The 22,857-nt window shown below is 51.6% G+C and overlaps 1 protein-coding gene across 1 annotated transcript in view; it reads left to right on the plus strand.

Moving 5' to 3' along the window:
* Nucleotides 1-5,271: 5,271 nt before the first annotated feature.
* Nucleotides 5,272-22,857, plus strand: part of CUZD1 (CUB and zona pellucida like domains 1) — a 233,754-nt gene continuing 216,168 nt past the window's right edge. Inside the window, exon 1 of the mRNA XM_086922981.1 lies at nt 5,272-5,767. Within this exon, the coding sequence (XP_086779107.1) occupies nt 5,683-5,767 (85 nt within the window). The 5' untranslated portion in view covers nt 5,272-5,682. The remainder of the gene's footprint in view (nt 5,768-22,857) is intronic.

Consider the following 22,857-nt stretch of genomic DNA (forward strand, 5'->3'; position numbering starts at 1 on the left):
GTCTATAAATGAATCAATCAATCGGCAAGCACAGGCTGGCCAGAGCAAACAATATTTCCTAAAACACAGTGAACAAGTATAGTATGGGCAGATGCCGCTCGTGCTTCCTTTATGGAGACTAAAACCATACAGCACTTCAGGCGAGGTGCAGGCTTCTGACACAAAAAACTAAGCAGGTAGAAGCAGAGCAAGTTTCATTCGCACCCATATGTTTTAGGCAGGGCTCGATTTGGGGTACCACGCGGCTGGACAGCGTCCCCCCACTTATTTTACTGGGTGTCCCCCCTGCCAAATAGCTGGAATTCACTCTTTGGCCTCTCTGGGACGAGGAGCTCGGAGCTCACAGCATGCTGCTCACGCGCTGACTTCTCAGATGCGATCGCATCTAAGGGTTGAGCGAGGGGAGGCAATGATCCCGATCGTGCAAGCCATCTTTCATGACGTCACTTCCTGTTGTAACGTCACTTCCGGGGACAGCGTCCCCCCACTTCTTTTTTTAGGACTTGTGCCCTGGTTTTAGGTCTCGCCTGCATGCGCATGTTCCAACGTATGCGCTCTCACTTGCAAGCCTCCTGTGTTTAGTAATGGGCTTGGAACTTCCCTTTTGCTTGCCAATTGATTGCATCGTTTTGGTTCTTCTTTGCTGCTTTCTGATTTGTCAGCGCTTGCTCTGTGTCCCTTCCTGTGGCCAGGGGCTGAGCACAGATTAATCATGCCTGATTAGTGACCCTCCACTGGCCATTAGCCTCTTACATTTTCACTCAGAGAGTGACAAGAGATTCTTTGCTTCGTTTTACGGTTTTACCACTATATAGCAACCAGATGCTGTGTTCAGGCAAGTAGGTGAAAGTGAGTGGATTTCCAGGAAAAACTGATAAATGCTGACTGCTTCTTCTGATTCCTTTGTCCTTAGGGGTCAAGAGGCGTCTGCAATGACTGGAATGACTAGATGGTCCAGGGCTGGCAATGCTGCAAACAAGAACAGAGGGATGTCCCCATTTTATAACGACACACTTTAACTACAGTTATGTCCCCTGGCGAGAGACAAGCAAAGTAAATGTTCCTCCAATTAATATTTTTTTCCAGATACTACGATGAAGCATATGCAACCCCTTCCTTTACAGGTCTTGTGTGCGTTAGCATGTGCTGGTGCATGCACTCTCACTTGCAAAACTCTTGTGTTTAGTAATGGGCTGGGAACCAGTCCATTGCTTACCATTCGTTCGCATCGTCACTTTTCTTTGCTGTCTTCTAATTGGACAGCGCTTGCAGTGTGTCCCTTCCTTTTCTTTCTGTGGTGACCCTTGACCCTGCTCCAGGGCCGGTCGCTCCACACACTGTGTGGACCCCCGTGAGTGATCCCAAGGTCCCCTTCTACTGCCGCGAGTTCGCCGCTGCCCGCAGCTGAGGATTCTGGGTCTGGTAGTCCGTGCCTGTCTCTGCCCGTGATTCGCCGCTGCTCCTGCAGCTGAGGATTCCACGCTTTGTTTATTGCGTTTTTGTGCCTGTATTTACTTTATCTGCTTTATCTGCTGCCTGTGACTGCTTATTTCTTGCTGTATTTTTTTATTGCTTCCCCCTCGCCTCTGTTTTTTCCGCTCTTCTCCCCCTGCTGCTGCTCCCCTGTGGCCCCACCCCTTTCTTTTCTGTGCCCCCTTCCCATTCGCTGCCCCACTCCCGCCTCCCAGCTGCTCCTCCCTCCCACTTCTCTATTTATTGTGCGCCAAAGGCAAGCCCGTCTGCGCCCGTCCGCGCCAGGACCCCTGGCCCCCGATGATGCCAGCCAACACAACGGACCTACGACGCATCCACCCTCCACGCACTCAACGCCGGCCAAAACCCCGCCTGCCACCAAGCCAACCCAAAACGCATTCACGGACCCTTCACCTGCCAAGCCTGCAAATTCACCTGCCTCCGGACCAGCACTGCACCCGCCAGACCAGGCACCAGCAACAACCACCTCAAATGCATCCTGCTCAACACCCGCTCCGTCCACAGGCACGCCGTCGAACTCTGGAACCTCCTCGACACAACAGCGCCAGACGTCGCCTTCCTCACGGAAACCTGGATGAACGCCTCCTCAGCCCCCGACATCGCCATCACCATCCCGGAGGGTTACAAGATCACCCGGAAGGACCGCGTCTACCAAACTGGAGGAGGCATCGCCATCGTCCACAAAAACACCATCCGAATCACAACCAACTCCGATGACACCTTCACCGCCGCCGAGCACCTTCACCTCCAGATACACACCGACCCCAAGACCACCCTCAGAGGCACTTTCATCTACAGACCCCCAGGACCACGTGCACAATTCAGCGAAGCCATCGCAGACTTCATCAGCATGCACGCCCTCACCTCCTCAGACTACATCCTCCTAGGGGACCTCAACTTCCACCTGGACAACAACAAAGACAGCAACACCACCACCCTGATGGACAACCTCGCCAACCTCGGACTCAAGCAACTAGTGGACACCCCCACCCACTACGCCGGCCACACGCTAGACCCCATCTTCCCCTCCAGCAAGCACATCTCCTTCAGCCACTCCACCGGACTACACTGGACGGATCATAGCTGCGTCCACTTCAACTTCAGGAGAACCACAACCCACCACCACCCGCAACAGGTTCCCCGCAGAAGCTGGTCCAAGATCACCACCGACCAACTCACCACCTCCCTCAGCCAGCACCCTCCCACCAACACGAGGGACCCCAACGAAGCAGCCCGCAACCTCACACAGTGGCTCACCAACAGCGTCAATGAACTCTCACCACTGAAGAACCCTCCCAGGAGACCCGGCAGCAAGAAAGCCTTGTGGTTCACCAACGACCTCAAAAACTCCAAGAAGACCTGCCGTACCCTCGAGAAAGCCTGGTGCCACGACCAGACAACAGAAAACATGACAGCCCTCAAGAACGCCATCCGCAAACACCACCAGCTAATCCGAACCACCAAAAGGACAACATTTAAAGAACGACTGGACAACAACACCCACAACAGCAAGGAACTCTTTTGCATCGTTAAGGAGCTCTCCAACCCCAGCGCCTGCAACAACGACATTACACCCTCGCAAGACCTCTGCGACTCACTCACCTCGTTCTTTCACCGCAAGATCACCAACATACACAACAGCTTCGGCGCACAGACCACGCATCCAACCACCAAACCAGCTCCCCCCACCACCAACCTCTGCACCTGGACCCCGGTCAGCACCGAAGACACCACCCGCACAATGAACACCATCCACTCCGGCTCCCCAACCGACCCCTGTCCACACCAGATCTTCAACAAAGCCGACTCCATCATAGCACCCCAGCTCCGGGACATCATTAACAGCTCCTTCGCATCCGCCACCTTCCCGGAGAGCTGGAAACATGCCGAGTTCAGCGCCCTCCTGAAGAAACCCACTGCGGACCCCACGGACCTCAAGAACTTCTGCCCCATCTCGCTCCTCCCTTTTCCTGCCAAAGTCATCGAGAAGACCGTCAACAAACAATTCTCCACCTTCCTCGAGACAAACGGATCCCTCGATCACTCGACCCCTCACAGTCCGGATTCCGAGCAAACCACAGCACCGAGACCGCTCTCATCGCAGCCACCGTCAACATCAGGTCCCTGCTCGACAATGGGGAAACAGCTGCCCTCATCCTCCTGGACCTCTCAGCAGCCTTCGACACCGTATGCCACCGCACCCTAATACAGCGCCTCTGCAACACCGGAATCCAAGGAACGGCCCTGGAGTAAATCATCTCGTTCATCACCGGAAGAACCCAGAGAGTCCGCCTCCCCCCGTTCCGAACCGCGGCCACCGAAGTCATCACCGGCGTTCCGTAAGGTTCCTCGCTCAGCCCCACCCTCTTCAACATCTACATGGGCCCCCTCGCAGCCATCGCACCCCAATACAACCTAAACATCATCTCCTACGCTGATGACACCCAGCTGATCCTCTCCCTCACTAACGACCCCACCACCGCCAGAGCCAGCCTTCAGGAATGAATGAAAGACGTCGCGGAATGGATGAAGCTCAGCCGTCTGAAACTGAACTCCGACAAGACGGAAGTACTCATCCTGGGACCATCCCCCTCTGCCTGGGATGACTCCTGGTGGCCCCCTGTCCTGGGCACCGCCCCCAAGCCTACGGACCATGCACGAACCTGGGCTTCATCCTGGACTCCTCCCTCACGATGACCAAGCAAGTCAACGCCGTCTCGTCATCCTGTTTCAACACCCCGCGCATGCTCCGAAAGATCTTCAGGTGGATCCCCACCGAAACCAGGAAGACGGTCACCCAGGCCCTCGTCACCAGTTGACTGGACTACGGGAACACCCTCTACGCTGGCACCACAGCCAAACTCCAGAAAAGACCCCAACGGATACAGAACGCTTCTGCACGTCTCATCCTGGACATCCCCAGTCACAGCCACATCTCTGCCCATCTGAGAGACCTGCACTGGCTCCCTGTCAGCAAGAGAATCACGTTCAGACTCCTCACCCACGCACACAAGGCTCTCCACGACATGTGCCCCAAATACCTCAACAGCCGCCTGACATTCTACACACCCGCCCGCCAGCTCCGTTCCACCAGCCTCGCCCTCGCAACCCTCCCACGAATTTGCAGAACCACTGCCGGAGGAAGATCCTTCTCCTACCTGGCGGCCAAGACATGGAACCCCCTCCCCACCCACCTACGGCGGACCCAAGACCATCTCTCCTTCAGGAAGCAACTCAAGACCTGGCTGTTCGAGCAGTAGCACCCCCCCCCCCCCCAGCGCCTTGAGACCCTAGCGGGTGAGTAGAGCGCTATACAAATTTACTGATTGATTGATTGATTGGTGCAAGGACCAAGCACAGATTAATTATGCTTGATTACTGTCCTTCCACTGCCCATTAGCTGCTCGTGCTGTGACTCGGGTACTAGTTCTTATGAAAAAAAAGTGATACATTGCGATCAGCGCTGGCCATGTCATAGCACTGTAAAAAAAACTACTTTATCTCTGGTTCTTCTCCCACGTGTCCTCCCGTCCCTGTTTCTTCTAAATCCCTGTTTTTCTCCACTTCCACTCAAAATAAGGAAAAAGAAAGCTCTATGGAGCACCAGAGTTAGAGCTTCTTAGCGCTTATTCTAAACATCATCCCGTTACTCACCAAAACCCGCCTCCTCTCCGTTACCCACCCCCATCTGATTCTCAAAGCCAATAGCTCGCCCACAGTCAAGACCTATAGGCTTTGCCAATGCTTGATATTTCTGTCACATGGGAGCTGGACTGAGAACACCAACTCATTTCCCTAAGTCTACTGATCAAGCATGAGACAGCAAGATTCTTGAAGACAAATGAAAGAGGGTGCACCGGAAGCAGCGTCACTGTGCGGTAAGATGTTCTGACCAAGGTCAGACCTACTCTTTGCCACAGGGAGCTCCCGGGCCACGAAGAGGTGAGGTCACTCGACCCTAAGCGCCCTGGCATGGATTGCTGATGACAGAGAAGAAAGATTGGCCCGGGAGAGCGACGAACAGCTGTTTTAGGTCCCACCTTATCTGGAACCTTCCAGGACTGAAGATAGGGGCACTGAACGTCACCTTGGGCCGGATGTCGTAGAAGGAGGGTGCCACATCTGGACAAGACTTTATAAAAGGCACCTGAGAGAGGCGCCGCACCTGCATATCTCTATCTCCCCAAGATGTGGACAATCAGATGGGGGGTTTCCCTCCTGCTCCTGTCTCTCGGCTTGGCTCTCGCAGAAAAGGACCCCCTCGAAGTCCAAGGTAGGAACAGAGAGACCAGATCCATCCATCACCTTTGATGCCCTTTGAGTCACCAGTAATCCTAAACAAATGCCCTCCTATCCCCAGGCCAGGGCAATAAACCATGCCACAAAGGGGGGGGGGGCTTTTTCTTCCTAAAAAGGTAACGGCTGATACCAATGCAAAAGCTGGCACGCTTTTTCTCCATGCAGGAGACTTAAATCATTGATACAGAGGGCCCCTGCAACTGAGCCTCTCTACCTTCGGAGAAGGGGAAAATAAAATTACTGAGATAAATATGGTAACATATGGTGTAGCAGAGGTTAGAGGTGCTTCAGTTTCTTGTGTGCACTATATGCGTGGACTATTATCACTTGAAAACAACCGAAATAAGCATGCAGTGTATCATCCCGTCAGGCGTGAGCTGACGTCCACGCTTGCAGAAACCATCAGGAAAGCGCAAAGGGCGTTGCTGTTCAAGGCAGACGTGTCGCAATATCTGCTTCGGGAAAACCGTGCTGTCATCTTTAGGTCCTCATATTGAATAGTACACCCTGCTCTGGAGGGCCACTAAGTATTGTGCGCAGTTATGCGGTGCACACCTGTAACTGTATCCACTTCCAAGGTGCACATCTAGGGCCTCATTTCTTTTGACGCTGTGCAGCGAGCCCTCCTGCTGCGCCATCGTGCGTCAAAAGAAAAGGGCAGGAATGCCCCGTATCTGCAAGATACGAGGCATTCCTGTTGTTTTTTTCGCCTGCACTGGCACACAAAGGGCTGCCATGCACCAACGCTGTCACCCCTGTGCCATGGTGTCTGTGTTGTATGCCTGATTGTTCTGCGCAGGAAGTTACACCTTCCTGCACAAAAACAATCACAAGAGGTGTTTTCCTCTGTGTAATGGATAAACGAGGAGAAATAAAGGGGTTTCTCCTATTGTTCCTCCCTTACGCCACCCCTGGGGAGGCTTAGGAATCTGACGCATTGTCAAGTTTACAAAACCTTGTAAATCAGGAAATGTGTCTGGTTCCATGGATGTTGCATTGTAACACCCACAGCAACGCAGATGAAGCACCCCTTTCATGCAGAGTAAGGTGTGAAATGGAGCCATATTTACACGGCCATGAAAAGCCATACAGGGTGGCTTTACATGGTCTTGTAAATATGGCCAGGCACACTGTGGCCCACATGCATCAAGCACTTTTTCATTCGCAAACGGTGCGATTTCTTAAAATCGGCCGTTTGCGAATGCAAAAGTGCTTTTTGGGATGCATGAAGCAATTTTAGAATTCGCAACGTTGCGAGTTCTAAAATTGCGGGTGCTTTTAAGAAGTCGCAGATGTGCGACTTCTTAAAAGCAATGCATCATTACTTTGACAAGTGGAAATTCGCAATTAGGTTTCCAAATTTACCGAGTGGTTGAACCACTCGGTAAATTTGGAAAAAGTGTTTAAAATGCTTTAAATGTTTTTTTTTCAACATTCATGTTTCACACACACATGTCCTTAGGACATGTGTGTGTGAAACATGATGCGAAAAATACATTTCAGGGGTGCATGGGGGGGTCCTTTGGACCGCCCCCTGCACCCATGAAATTTTCTTCTCGCAATTTGCATTGACTCCTATGGGCCTTTTGGCCCATAGGAATCAATGGGAATTGCGAAAATTAACTTAAGAATTCGGTATTTCTTTGGGATTCGGTAAAAATTGCGATTTTTACCGAATCACAAAGAAATACCGAAAAAAATGATGCATAGCATTTTGCACTTCTTAATTTGCGATTCCTTATTTTTCGCAAATTAAGAAATGCAAAATGACACAATGATGCATGTGGGCCTGTGCCACTGGTGGATCTAAAAAAGTGACTCTACAGCGGTGCAGTGGGCATGTAAATAAGCCCCCTGTGTCTGATTTGTCCAGTTCAGATTCTAGTGCCTATCTAAAGTACTGAATATAGCACTGCCTTCCTATGGAAATTATGTTGAATTTCTCTAGAATTTTGCATCCTCAAATCGATTGCTATATTTTACTTTCACTTAACATTTTGAATTGTCGTCTCCTTTTTTCTTCAAATGCCCTTCTTCTCCCTTTGCATCCTCTAAATGCTTTTCTCTCAGGGTACAACAGTCTTCCTCTCTTGCATGTATGTTGTTCTGCAATTTACCCACAACTCATTTCAAGGATCATAATTGTTCCCATTTTTAAAGTCATACCCTGCAACCTAAACAACACCTAACCTCCTCTAGCTCATTTATTCACACTGCTAAACATCTGCACTACCCCAGCCCCAAATCCCAAATAATAACACCTAGCTCCCATTAGTGTAATTTACCACAAAGAATCTCAAGTAAATGCATGGACTGGTTTGCTTGAGCTCATAAGACAAATCCCAGAAACAAACAGTAACATTGGGTTCTGGAGAACCTTGCTGCCCGGCATAAAGTGCTTCAGTGCCTCGAAAGAGGCAGTAAGCTCTATATAAATGCAATTACACTAACAAATGTATGGTATTGACTTACAAAGAGCAGGTATTTGGGCATGATGCTGCATGACATAACATCCAGGCACATAGATGAACCTCCGACCATACATGTATGCACGCTGTGGAGAGCAGGATATAATAGCAGCCAGGACAACATCAGTCTCCAGACTACGAAATATAAAAAGAAAAACCAAGGCACCAGGCCTTTTCCATGTATGAGCCTAGGACCCAGAACACTATCCCAGCATCTATCAGACTGCCAATATGGTGCTCAAATGTAGGAAAGAGTTGAAGACTCGCCTCTTTAAAGACCACTACATCACAATGCATTAACTGCCAACAACCCAGCTTCCTCCTTTAACACTCATTAACTTTATGCTAGTCAGTGACCATGTCCAGTGCTCCGCTACCTTTATGCTTGGTTCCTGCTACATACATACATAAATAGGATGTCATAATTGTCAATCCTAAGACTTAAGCGAGAGGATATGATAGCTACTTATTTATCTTTGTATTCATACACGATTGGAGGCCAGACTGCATTACAGTTTTGTTCACTGGACAACAGAAATGAAAGCAAGCCCTAGTGCTCCTTACAGTGTGGCCAGCGGTTTGCAGAGCCAATGGAAGCTCGCGACGCAAACAATGGGCCACAGATGTGAGCCTTTGGGTCAGAGATGGGGGTATATCAAAGAAACCCTGCACTGGTGCAAAAAACAGAGCAAGTCCGGTTTCACCTTTTTGTTGGTTGTGTGATACACAATGACAGTAAAAGATTTACCTCAAGTCCACATCAAGATGTTTGTGACAAGGCCAAAATTGAGGAAATAATTGTGAAAAATGTATAGCACATGCATTGGTTATAAGTGATTTTAAATGCTCAATAGAGATTAAAATCATAGTTCTTAAATAATCTTCTTTTAAATATTGCTGAAATCGCTACTTATCTGAATCAAACTGATTTTGCTCCAAACATATTCTCATTTTTATACTTCAAGCATCCTTCATAGAGATGGTTTTAAGCTCCGAAAACACAGTGAGTGTAGCTAAGAATTGGTCATGCAGCTCAGTGAGTGTAGCTCAGAGCAGGCCTTGTAGCTCAGTGAACACAGTGACTGTAGCTCAGGATTGGCCTCGTAGCTCAGTGTATACAGTGAGTGTAGCTCAGAGCAGGCTCTGTAGCGCAGTGCACACAGTGACGGTAGCTCAGGATTGGCCTTGTAGCTCAGTGTATACAGTGAGTGTAGCTCAGAGCAGGCCTTGTAGCTCAGTGCACACAGTGACGGTAGCTCAGGATTGGCCTTGTAGCTCAGTGTATACAGCGAGTGTAGCTCAGAGCAGGCCTTGTAGCTCAGTGAACACAGTGACTATAGCTCAGAGCTAGACCTTGTAGCTCAGTGAACACAGTGAGTGTAGCTCAGAGCTGGCCTTGTAGCTCAGTGAACCCAGTAAGTCCAGCTCAGAGCTGGCCTTGTAGCTCAGTGAACATAGTGAGTGTAGCTCAGAGTTGGTCTTGCAGCTCAGTGAACACAGTGAATGTAGCTCAGAGCTGGCCTTGTAGCTCAGTAAACACAGTGAGTGTAGCTCAGAGCTGGCCTTGTAGCTCAGTGAACCCAGTAAGTCCAGCTCAGAGCTGGCCTTGTAGCTCAGTGAACATAGTGAGTGTAGCTCAGAGTTGGTCTTGCAGCTCAGTGAACACAGTGAATGTAGCTCAGAGCAGACCTTGTAGCTCAGTGAACACAGTGAGTGTAGCTCAGAGCTGGCCTTGTAGCTCAGTGAACCCAGTAAGTCCAGCTCAGAGCTGGCCTTGTAGCTCAGTGAACATAGTGAGTGTAGCTCAGAGTTGGTCTTGCAGCTCAGTGAACACAGTGAATGTAGCTCAGAGCTGGCCTTGTAGCTCAGTAAACACAGTGAGTGTAGCTCAGAGTTGGTCTTACAGTTCAGTGAACACAGTGACTGTAGCTCAGAGCTGGCCTTGTAGCTCAGCAAACACAGTGAGTGTAGCTCAGAGCTGACCTCGCAGCGCAGTGAATACAGTGAGTGTAGCTCAGAGCAGACTCTGTAGCACAGTGAACACAGTGACTGTAGCTCAGAGCTGGCCTTGTAGCTCACCCACACATTAAGTGTAGCTCAGTGAACACAGTGAGTGTAGCTCAGATCAGGCTCTGTAGCTCAGTGAACACAGTGAGTGTAGCTCAGAGCTGGCTTTGTAGCTCAGTGAACACAGTGAGTGTAGCTCAGAGCAGGCTGTGTATCGCAGTGAACACAGTGAGTGTAGCTCAGAGCTGGCCTTGTAGCTCAGTGAACACAGTGAGTGTAGCTCAGAGCAGGCTCTGTAGCTCAGTGAACACAGAGAGTGTAGCTCAGAGCTGGCCTTGTAGCTCAGTGAACACAGTGAGTGTAGATCAGACCCGGCCTTGAAGCTCAGTGAACAGGGTGAGTGTAGCTCAGAGTTGGTCTTGCAGCTCAGTGAACACTGTGACTGTAGCTCAGAGATAGCCTTGTAGCTCAGTGAACACAGTGAGTGTAGCTCAGAGCAGGCCTTGTAGCTCAGTGAACACAGTGAGTGTAGCTTAGAGCTGGCCTTGTAGCTCAGTGAACACAGTGAGTGTAGCTCAGGATTGGCTTCGTAGCTTAGTGAACCCAGTGAGTGTAGCTCAGAGCTGGCCTTGTAGCTCACTGAACACAGTGAGTGTAGCTCAGAGTTGGTCTTGCAGCTCAGTGAACACAGTGACTGTAGCTCAGAGCTGGCCTTGTAGCTCAGTGAACACAGTGAGTGTAGCTCAGAGCTAGACCTTGTAGCTCAGTGAGTGCAGCTCAGAGTTGGTCTTGCGGCTCAGTGAACACAGTGAGTGCAGCTCAGAGTTGGTCTTGTAGCTCAGTGAACACAGTGAGTGTAGCTCAGAGCTGGCCTTGTAGCTCAGTGAACCCAGTCAGTCTAGCTCAGAGCTGGCCTTGTAGCTCAGTGAACACAGTGAGTGTAGCTCAGAGTTGGTCTTGCAGCTCAGTGAACACAGTAAGTGTAGCTCAGAGCTGGCCTTGTAGCTCAGGGAACACAGTGAGTGTAGCTCAGAGTTGGTCTTGCAGTTCAGTGAACACAGTGACTGTAGCTCAGAGCTGGCCTTGTAGCTCAGCGAAAACAGTGAGTGTAGCGCAGAGCTGGCTTCGCAGCTCAGTGAATACAGTGAGTGTAGCTCGGTTCAGGCTCTGTAGCACAGTGAACACAGTGACTGTAGCTCAGAGCTGGCCTTGTAGCTCACCCACACATTAAGTGTAGCTCAGAGCTGGCCTTGTAGCTCAGTGAACACAGTGAGTGTAGCTCAGAGTTGGTCTTGCAGCTCAGTGAACACAGTGACTGTAGCTCAGAGATAGCCTTGTAGCTCAGTGAACACAGTGAGTGTAGCTCAGAGCAGGCCTTGTAGCTCAGTGAACACAGTGAGTGTAGCTCAGAGCTGGCCTTGTAGCTCAGTGAACACAGTGAGTGTAGCTCAGGATTGGCTTCGTAGCTCAGTGAACCCAGTGAGTGTAGCTCAGAGCTGGCCTTGTAGCTCAGTGAACACAGTGAGTGTAGCTCAGAGTTGGTCTTGCAGCTCAGTAAACACAGTGACTGTAGCTCTGAGCTGGCCTTGTAGCTCAGTGAACACAGTGAGTGTAGCTCAGAGCTGGGCTTGTAGCTCAGTGAACACAGTGAGTGCAGCTCAGATTTGGTCTTGCAGCTCAGTGAACACAGTGAGTGCAGCTCAGAGTTGGTCTTGTAGCTCAGTGAACACAGTGAGTGTAGCTCAGAGCTAGCCTTGTAGCTCAGTGACTACAGTGAGTGTAGCTCAAAGCAGGCTCTGTAGCGCAGTGCACACAGTGACTGTAGCTCAGGATTGGCCTTGTAGCTCAGTGTATACAGTGAGTGTAGCTCAGAGCAGGCTCTGTAGTGCAGTGAACACAGTGACTATAGCTCAGAGCTAGCCTTGTAGCTCAGTGAACACAGTGAGTGTAGCTCAGAGCTGGCCTTGTAGCTCAGTGAACACAGTGAATGTAGCTCATAGCTGGCCTTGTAGCTCAGTGAACCCAGTGAGTCTAGCTCAGAGCTGGCCTTGTTGCTCAGTGAACACAGTGAGTGTATCTCAGGATTGACTTCGTAGCTCAGTGAACCCAGTGAGTGTAGCTCAGAGCTGGCATTGTAGCCAGTGAGCACAGTAAGTGTAGCTCAGAGTTGGTCTTGCAGCTCAGTGAACACAGTGACTATAGCTCAGAGTTGGTCTTGCAGCTCAGTGAACACAGTGAGTGTGGCTCAGAGCTGGCCTTGTAGCTAAGTGAACACAGTGAGTGTAGCTCAGAGTTGGTCTTGCAGCTCATTGAACACAGTGACTGTAGCTCAGAGCTGGCCTTGTAGCTCAGCGAACACAGTGAGTGTAGCTCAGAGCTGGCCTCATAGCTCAGTGAATACAGTGAGTGTAGCTCAGTACAGGCTCTGTAGCACAGTGAACACGGTGACTGTAGCTCAGAGCTGGCCTTGTAGCTCACCCACACATTAATTGTAGCTCAGAGCTGACCTTGCAGGTCAGTGAACACAGTGAGTGTAGCTCAGACCACGCTCTGTAGCTCAGTGAGCACAGTGAGTGTATCTCAGAGCTGGCCTTGTAGCTCAGTGAACACAGTGAGTGTAGCTCAGAGCAGGCTGTGTAGCGCAGTGAACACAGTGAGTGTAGCTCAGAGCTGGCCTTTTTTTTTTTAAAGTAATTTTTATTGCAGACATACAGTACGTAAAGCATTGCCATATATACATTACATCTCGGTTCTTCCGTGCACTTATCTCCATTCAGCTTTGTACACAGCCTGCAGGCCCACAACCCGGAGGTCGGGCGGCGATAATTATGAAAATGTCAGAGATCTGGAAACTTTTATCAGGTATAATCTCCTCGCATGGAAATGTGCATGTCTGTTTTTCTCTTTCTACTCATTGTTAAACCTTCTAACGTCCATTAACCATCCCCAACAGCCCAACCCGACCCCCCTCCCCACTCCCCACCACTCACTCAGAAGGACTCGCTTCGCTTTAGACCATGGGTACAATCAGAATCTATAGATTATCTAGGTGTGTGATGCGCCCGGTGTGTCCTGGGAGCTGTTCCCGTTCAGGTCTGGGGTCTCCTCGTCCTTTTGCAGTATGCTATCCCTTAGGGCTTGTAATAGAGCTTCCCAAGCTGCTGCCATGTCCAGCGCTCTAACGTCCGGTTTCCTGCGAGCTGCTTGGTATCTATGTGTGCTGTCACAAGCAGCTCATCTGAGGAACTCATTGAACCATCGCCTGTGTGTGGGGCCCACCCTCGCCTTCCAATGTCGTGTTATCTCTCTTTTAGCGATGATCAGTCCCATGTCTATGAATTTGCTTGTGGTTTTGTTTTTGGGCGTGTGTGGAACCAGTGTAGTATGCATACCGCCATATCGAATTCAAGTGTTCTATCTGTTACTTCGTTTAAGGTATCCCCTATTGCCCGCCAGTATTCCCGAAGGTCAGGGCAGGACCACAGCATGTGTTCCAGCTCTGCTCCTTCTGAAGCGCATCGTGGGCATGCCGACTCGGTCACCCCGAAATACTTCTTGATTTTACCAGGGGTCATATAAACCCTATGTAGCACGTAAAAATGAATTTGTTGAAACCGCGCATTTCTCCCACTGTTCCGAGCTCATCGCACTAGCCGGGCCCAAGTTGTCTCAGGGATCTCCCTATCAAGGTCCGTTTCCCATTTGGTCTTTAGCGCCGTTAGAGGCGGCAGGTTCTCGCGGAGCATTCTGGAGTATAGGCATGTTACAGCCTTATAAGTCCCGGCCGCCATCATGGTGTACTGGCAAGCCATGGTCGTCATTGGTTCTGCAAGTCCCCCCTTCCAGTGCGCCTGAATGGCCCCAGTCACCGCTGAATGCAGAAGGTAACCCCCTCGTGGTAGGTCAAATCGCTCCCGCAGTTCCTGATACTGAATGAGTACCCCGTCCTTGTAGAGGTCACCAATAACTTGTATTCCCGCGTCCTCCCAGCCCTGCAACTGCAACCAATCTCCTCCGTGGGGGAGCGCAGTCAGCATAACCAGGGGTATCTCCGGAGCATATGGGTGTCGTACCCCCGCGCGTCGTTGAGATCGGTTCCAACAGAGCCTGAACGTTTGTTCTTCGAGTGTCAGATCCCGAAGGGCAATCCTCTGCTGCAAGGTGATATAGGCCAAGACATGTCGTGGCGTACCCCCATCTCTATCACTCTCAGGACCTCAGTACACTCACGCCACCTCCTGCGTGAAAATCTGCAGTTGAGCAGCGAGATTGTAAAGCTCAAAGTCCGGTACCGCAAGCCCTCCATCCTCCTTCGGGCGAATGAGCGTCGCCAGCGCCACTCTGCATCTGCCTGAGCCCCATAGGAACGTGGATAGCTGAGACTTAAATTGGCGGAATAAGGATCCAGGTATCCAGATGGGGAGGGTGCGGAAGTAATACAGAAGCTGCGGAGGGCGATCATTTTCAGCAAGGAAATGCGACCAGTGACCGAGAGCGGGAGCGTGGCCCAAAAGGCCATGCTTCTCTTCAGCACCCGCACACATCGGCCCACGTTACCCTCCAGCATGTCTGCAGCCGTGTGGTATAGGTATACCCCTAGGTATTTCAGACAGGTTGGCTCCCAGTTAAGCAAGGGTCGGTGGTCGGGTCGTATCATGTCACGCCGTAGTGAAAACAAGCACGTTTTAGACCAGTTGACTTTCAGTCCTGAAAGCTCGCCAAACTGCCCCAACAGTCCCTCCGCCCCTTCCAGCGCCTTCGTCCCGTCTTCTAGAAATAACAGCAGGTCATCCGCGTACAAGGAGATAAATTGTTGGCCTTCTCTGCTTTCTATGCCCTTAAAATGTTTTCCCGTCCGGGCCTCGGCCGCGAGGGGTTCGATCGCTAGGGCGAATAACAGGGGGGACAGGGAACAGCCCTGTCGGGTGCCCCGCTCCACTGGATATTGGTGCGAAACTAGGGGTCCTATCCGCACTCTTGCCACTGCCGCTGTATACAGGACACACGTCCAACTAATATATCCCTCTCCCAGGCCAAAGCGTTCCATGACTCTGTATAGGTAGTCCCATTCCAAACTATCAAACGCTTTCTCAATGTCTATCGAGAGGACTAGGGGTGTTTGGGCTTCCGTGTATGGGCTCTCCAACAGACGCGTGAGTCTCCTAATATTTATCGTCGTATTACGCGCTGGAATGAATCCAGATTGGTCTGTGTGGACCAGGTCGGGCATGTGTTGTAGGAGCCTTGCTGCCAGTATAGCACTTAATATTTTGTAGTCTGTGGTCAGCATGGAAAGTGGTCTATAGGAGGCCGGGCTGCAGCTCTCCCTCCCAGGCTTTAGCAGTGGGATCACCAGCACCTCGCCAATAGAATGGGGCAGGCAGCCAGCTGTTCTGGCTTCGTTATATATCGTTTGGAGTCGCGGTGCTAGCAGGTCTGGGTATTTGCTGTAGAACTCTATGGGCAACCCGTCTAATCCCGGTGTCTTGTTCCGGGCCATCCGTTTTACCACTCCCCTGATCTCTCCCAATTCTATGTCCCTACCCAATTTATCCGCCTGTTCCTGGTCTAGTTGTGGTAATTGCAGGCTTTCAAGAAAAATGTTGGTGTCATTCTCTTGCCCCACCAATGTGCTCTTGTAGAGGCCCTCATATTACCTCTGAAAACTATTCAGTAGCTCTGTCTGGGAGTAATGTATGTGACCCCCTTCCCCCTCGATGGCCAATATTGGGGAGCATCGCTTAGTGGGGTTAGCTAGCCCTTCCAGCAGCGTTCCAGCCTTATCCCCCTCAACATGAGCCCCGAGCATGTAGGCTCGGTGATCAAAGCTGCGGAGGCGCTCCACTTCCTCCGCAACTGCCTCTCTAGCCAGGTTGACCTCATCTTGGAGTTCGGGGTGGCCCGGTCTCGCTTTCTCTGTGTCTCGCAGCTTGGAGTCCGCCTTATTCAGATCCTCTAGTAATACCTTCCGCATGCCTACATGTTTCGCTATGCACTGGCCCCTAACTACCACCTTAAAGTCGTCCCATTCCATCGCTCTAGAGGCTATGGACCCCTCGTTTTCGGCAAAGTATTGGGATATCCCCCCTTCCAGTGCCGCGTGAAACAGTGGATCGTCCAGGGTCTCGGGTCGCAGCTTCCAAGTCGGGACGCGCGGTATTTCAACTGCCCAGTCTAAAGTAGCCAGCATGGGATTATGATCCGAGATTGTCCTGGTAAGGTACTCGGTCCGAGTTATAGTCGGCATCACGACCGGAGAGCACAGTATTGCATCAATCCAGACGTGGAGGTCATGCAGGCTAGAGAAATGCGAGTAGTCTCGCTCTGTCGGGTGTTATGTGCGCCAGGCATCAGTCAAGCCCCATCCCTCCTGCCACTCCAATCTACCCTTCGTGAGGCGCTGTACAGAGGAGTCCCTCAATGGTGGGTGGGATCTATCTAGAGTTGTGTCCGCCACTGAGTTGAGATCTCCTCCAGCCAGAATCGGGCCTGCTAAAAAGTGTGCAAGTGTCCCTGAAAATTCCGTTAAGAAGGACAACTGTTCAGTGTTCAGGCATATATACTACATAGCACTATGTCCTTGCCCCGTAGTCTGCCCTCCACCGCCAGGTATCTACCCTCAGGGTCTATTATGTGCCTTGTCACCTGAAAAGGGGTGCCCGCCCTTATCCATATCAAAGTGCCCCTAGCGTATGCTGATTAGGTGGTGTTAAATACCTGACCCCTCCATCTTCTTTGTAGCGCTATTCCCTCGGTTTTGTGAGATGTGTTTCTTGTAGTAGCGCAATATGCACCCCCCTGTGAACCAGATAGGCGTGTACCTTGTGTCTTCTAGTCATTGTATGCAGCCCCCGCACATTCCAGGTTATACATCGCAATGAATTCGCACTAGCCATTGTCCCATAGTTCTCGTCGCAGCATCATACGAAATCCTGTCTCCTCGTAAGTGGTGGTCCCCTACCAACTTGCTCTTAATCCTTCTGACATCCTGTCTCACTGTTGTCCAGTGTTCAACAATTGCCAATCGTGTAGAACAACCCCAACAGTTCCCTCTCCCCCCCTAGAACAGGCCCCAATATCAATCTATCAGTTCCCATCCAAACTTAGTCAATCCTCCCAACTTCTCTACTAAATCACGGTCGTAACGTGAGTGCCTTAAGGGCAAGTGGAGTGTGGCTTAGACCAGAAGGCAGCTACGCAGGCCCCCCCGGACCCCCCTGTGTTCCCCCATGGTTAGCAGCGGTCTTACGTACCGGTTCGTGACCCCCATCTGCAGTACCTTTCAGTTCGTGAATTCTCCAATCGACAGCAATTTCCACTACCTGTCACCTCCATGTCAAATGTTCAGGATCTCTTCTGACGTTTGCGGCATTACCAACGTGCCTTTGGTGCTGTGTATTTCTGACTGGTCCGTCTCCGAACCTGAGGCATGGTTCTCCGAGTCCGTGCCCTGCTTTGATGGAGAGGCATCTGATCAGCGACTCCCATGCCCTTAGCGCAGCCTTCCTCTCCACATCAGTTTGAGACGCCGAAGGTTTCCGGGAGCCTTGCCGTCTTCTACGCTGTCTTTGTGATTTCCGTGTTTGTGTCGTTGTGCGCTCTTTCTCCTCTCGGAATCTGGCACCTTCAGTGCCCGCCTTATACATTTCCCAGCATGCCCATGCATCCACCGACGTGCTAAAGAAGTGTGTCTTATCGTCTAGTACCACCCGGAGCTTAGCCGGGAAGATCAGGGAGTACGGGATGCCCTCAGTTCGTAGCTCTCGTTTAATGGTCAAAAAGGAGGCTCGCATCCGCTGCGTCTCAAAGGTATAATCAGGGAATAGTGTCACTTTGCAGTTCGCCAACTGAAACGGTCCCGTATCGCGGGCTCTTTGGAGCAGCAGGTCCCTGTCCTTGTAGTGCAGCAGTTTGGCTATAACCGGTCTTGGGGGTTGGCCCGGCCTGGGCTGCCTAGTCGGGACGCGATGAGCTCGCTCCAGTGTGAAAAAAGGCGAGAGGCCTACTGGCACCACCGTGGTTCTGAGCCAGTTGTCAAGAAACTCGACCATATCGCCCCCTTCTGTTTTTTCCGGAATGCCCACTATTCGGACATTGCTGCATCGGCTCCTATTTTTGGCATCCTCAGCCCTCCTTTCCAGTGTTTGTATTCGATCCAGGGCGTCTGTTAGCCTCCCCTCCATAGTTTTATGAGCTGGGGCCAACTCATGTAAGGCATCTTCAACGTCCTTGACCCTATCTTTGAGTTTGTCGTGGTCAGCTCGCAGGAGGCCCAGTCCCGACACCACTTGTGCAATATCTTGTTGCAAAGTGTCTCTTGTCGCCGCAAAAGCCTCTAGTATGCGGTCCTGGAGTTGCTGTAGATCCGAAGGCCCCGCGGGACCCCCATCCGGTGCGTCAGTGGCCGCAGCTCCCTCCAGTTTTCCCTTGTTTTTAACCATGGTGCCAATTTGCCCTCCCTGCTGGTGTGCCTAGCGTGCTTAGCAGCTCTCGGGGAGCAATCGTGGTCCTCTTGGTCCTCTCTAGATTGCGGGCCCGTAGCAGTTATTTCCATCGATTTCACAACTCTCCACCTGCTTGTCCCCGGGCAGCGTCGGTCTCGGTCTCTTCAGCAGATGGGCATCCGCGGCACCTCACAGCCGTTAATCTTCCTCCTCCGCACGTTTTTGCGTTGCTTCAGCCGCGGGTGTATCTACTAGGGTCGCCTCTATTGTCCATGTAGCTTGTCTGGGCTCGCTGTCCGTAGTCCCCTGCCAAGGTCACTTTGTCAGGCAGGCTCACCGTCTACCTCCGCTCACCAATCGCCTCCCTTACTATCTCAGTGCCCCTCTGTAGCACACATCTTGATCCGAGGTCGCCCCAGGCATGGATGTTGTCCGGGTTGCTGCTCTCCACCCAATCCCTTTGCGCTTCCTTCAACAGGGTGTCCGCGCTTCTGTCGCCTTCTCTCAGTCTCGTTGCACCCCTCTATATTGTGGAGTGTGTCCGGGGCTTCTCAGTCACAGTCGGAGGTCGATGATATAGCCCTCTCCCCATCTACCTTGGCGTAGGGCTCGTCTGGGGCCGCTCTCCCTCCAAGCGCCGCTAGCCGCTCCTCACCTTGCGGACGGGCCGGGGGTCCCACTGCAGTCTGTTAACACATCGCTCTTCCCAGTTTGGTGATTTGTATCACTCCGCCGAGTCAGCCAGATCTTTCACCGCAAGCGCGGGTGTCCCGGCTTCACCGACCCTCTTACCTACCACACTCTTCTCAGGGCGTTCTCTGCGTCGGCCCCCTCGCACTGTATGCGTTCTCCCCCCCCCCCCGTCACGGGGAGTCGCCGGTTGTATCGTGGGGGGTAGGCTCCCACGGACACCCCCGCAGCAGCCAACAATAGCGGGCGAGCCTTCCACTCTCCCGGCTCGCGGGCGGCAGCTGTAATACACTCGGAAGTGGCAAGGAGCTCACTCCCCCTGCGCCCCCGCTCCGGTCCAGGTGCTCCGCCGTGTGTCAATACCTCGCCTGCAGGCCACAGCTCTCCCGTGCTCCACCCGTCACCAAAGGCAGCGTCCCGGGCGTTCCCACGCCCCTCAGTAGATTGTGGGTTCCTCCGGGCTGCGGCCGCAGTTACCTCTCAGTTTCCATCACATCGGACCTCGCCGCCATCTTGCAGAGGAACCTTTAGCTCGGCCCGATCCAGCGGATGGCAGCCATCCCAATTCAGGTTCTCGGGGCTCACCGCAGCTTCGCCTGGTCTCACCCGATGGTCCGGCTCGGACCTGCGTGCACAGCTCCCGGGGGTGTGTTACTTGTCCGAGAGCGCTCCCCAGTGCCTCCCGGTTCTATCGACGTCCACCATCTTAGTTGACTCCGTGCGTCGGCCTCTCTGCTTTCTACCACCACCGGAGCTCTCGCAATTGGCCCCGTAACGGGTCCCAGGGGTGCCGTTTCTATTCCCCTCACCTCCGGTGTGCAGTTTAGTGCCGTCACGGGCGTCGCCGCGCTGTTTGTCAGGATTACTGTGGGAATCGGGCGTGGAGCTCTGAGCTCACGCCGCCATTCCCTACGGCGCTCAAGCCACGCCCCCCCTCAGAGCTGGCCTTGTAGCTCAGTGCACACAGTGAGTATAGCTCAGAGCAGGCTCTGTAGCTCAGTGCACACAGAGAGTGTAGCTCAGAGCTGGCCTTGTAGCTCAGTGAGCACAGTAAGTGTAGCTCAGAGTTGGTCCTGCAGCTCAGTGAACACAGTGACGTTAGCTCAGAGCTGGCCTTGTAGCTCAGTGAACACAGTGAGTGTAGCTCAGAGCTGGCCTTGTAGCTCAGTGTAGACAGTGAGTGCAGCTCAGAGTTGGTCTTGCGGCTCAGTGAACACAGTGAGTGCAGCTCAGAGTTGGTCTTGTAGCTCAGTGCACACAGTGACTGTAGCTCAGGATTGGCCTTGTATCTCAGTGAATACAGTGAGTGCAGCTCAGAGCAGGCTCTGTAGCGCAGTGAACACAGTGACTATAGCTTAGAGCTGGCCTTGTAGCTCAGTGAACACAGTGAGTGTAGCTCAGAGCTGGCCTTGTAGCTCAGTGAACACAGTGAATGTAGATCAGAGCTGGCCTTGTAGCTCAGTGAACCCAGTGAGTCTAGCTCAGAGCTGGCCTTGTAGCTCAGTGAACACAGTGAGTGTAGCTCAGAGTTGGTCTTGCAGCTCAGTGAACACAGTGACTGTAGCTCAGAGCTGGGCTTGTAGCTCAGTGAACACAGTGAGTGTAGCTCAGAGTTGGTCTTGCAGCTCAGTGAACACCGTGACTGTAGCTCAGAGCTGGCCTTGTAGCTCAGCGAACACAGTGAGTGTAGCTCATAGCTGGCCTCGTAGCTCAGTGATTTCAGTGAGTGTATCTCAGAGCAGGCTGTGTAGCACAGTGAACACAGTGACTGTAGCTCAGAGCTGGCCTTGTAGCTCAGCCACACATTGAGGGTAGCCCAGAGCTGGCCTTGTAGCTCAGTGAAAACAGTGAGTGTAGCTCAGAGCAGGCTCTGTAGCTCAGTGAACACAGTGAGTGTAGCTCAGAGCTGGTCTTGTAGCGCAGTGAACACAGTGACTGTAGCTCAGAGTTGGTCTTGCAGCTCACTGAACACAGTGAGTGTAGCTCAGAGCAGGCCTTGTAGCTCAGTGAACACAGTGACTGTAGCTTACAGCCGGCCTTGTAGCTCAGTGAACACAGTGAGTGTAGCTCAGAGCTGGCCTTGTAGCTCAGTGAACACATTGGTGTAGCTCAGAGCAGGCCTTGTAGCTCAGTGAACACAGTGACTGTAGCTCAGAGTTGGTCTTGCAGCTCAGTGAACACAGTGAGTGTAGCTCAGAGCAGGCCTTGTCGCTCAGTGAACACAGTGACTGTAGCTTAGAGCTGGCCTTGTAGCTCAGTGAACACAGTGACTGTAGCTCAGAGTTGGTCTTGCAGCTCAGTGAACACAGTGAGTGCAGCTTAGAGTTGGCCTTGCAGCTCAGTGAACACAGTGAGTGTAGCTCAGAGACGGCCTTGTAGCTCAGTGAACACAGTGAGTGTAGCTTAGAGCTGGCCTTGTAGCTCAGTAAACACAGTGACTGTAGCTCAGAGATGGCCTTGTAGCTCAGTGAACACAGTGACTATAGCTCAGAGCAGGCCTTGTAGCTCAGTGAACACAGTGAGTGTAGCTTAGAGCTGGCCTTGTAGCTCAGTGAACACAGTGAGTGTAGCTCAGAGATGGCCTTGTAGCTCAGTAAACACAGTGACTGTAGCTCAGAGATGGCCTTGTAGCTCAGTGAACACAGTGACTATAGCTCAGAGCATGCCTTGTAGCTCAGTGAACACAGTGAGTGTAGCTCAGAGACGGCCTTAGCTCAGTGAACACAGTGAGTGTAGCTCAGGATTGGCTTTGTAGCTCAGTGAACAGTGAGTGTAGCTCAAAGCAGGCCTTGTAGCTCAGGCCTTTGCTTGACTATGTGGTTAAAAGTTTGATTCCTGGCAGTTCTGCTCAGCCTTCCTCCTGCCAGGGTTAATAAAATACTTATTGTTGAGCGGGATAAAAATAACCGTCTGTTACCCATATCCAGATACCACTGTGGCAGGGAAACTGTGCTTAATAAACAGGCAGGCTGTTGAGTATACTTGAGAAGTGGAGAGCGTGTGTTTCTCCAAGTGATGTTTTGTTAAAAACCTGTGACAATAGTATGGAATCACTCTCCATGTAAAATAAAAAAAGTGTAGCTTGTAGGAAATACCCTTTGCTTCATTTCTTATACCATTAGCAGCAATAATGCTGCACACGGATGTGCCCTGTTTAATATTATTTTTTGCCTTAGGGCAGACTTTCTTAGATATAGTCTTTAGGGCCATATCTTAAATAGTGTTTGCTCATTTAGAGAAATGCAGAACATGGTGTTTGCGTCTCTGTTTACACAGGTGCAGCCGCATTTCGACGATTCGCCAGTTTGCACAAATGTCTTTTGCTGTGAAAAGCGCTTATTTAACTCTTTTTTTTTTTTACCGTCAAGGCACCTTTAATAAATTTGTTCCTAGATGCTACTGTGGAAAAATCGGTTAATTCGACCACATTTCAGTGGTAGCTCAGAAATAAGGTT

Source organism: Lissotriton vulgaris, chromosome 5 (genome assembly GCF_964263255.1).
Source record: "Lissotriton vulgaris chromosome 5, aLisVul1.2, whole genome shotgun sequence".
In the NCBI taxonomy this organism is placed as follows: Eukaryota; Metazoa; Chordata; class Amphibia; order Caudata; family Salamandridae; genus Lissotriton; species Lissotriton vulgaris.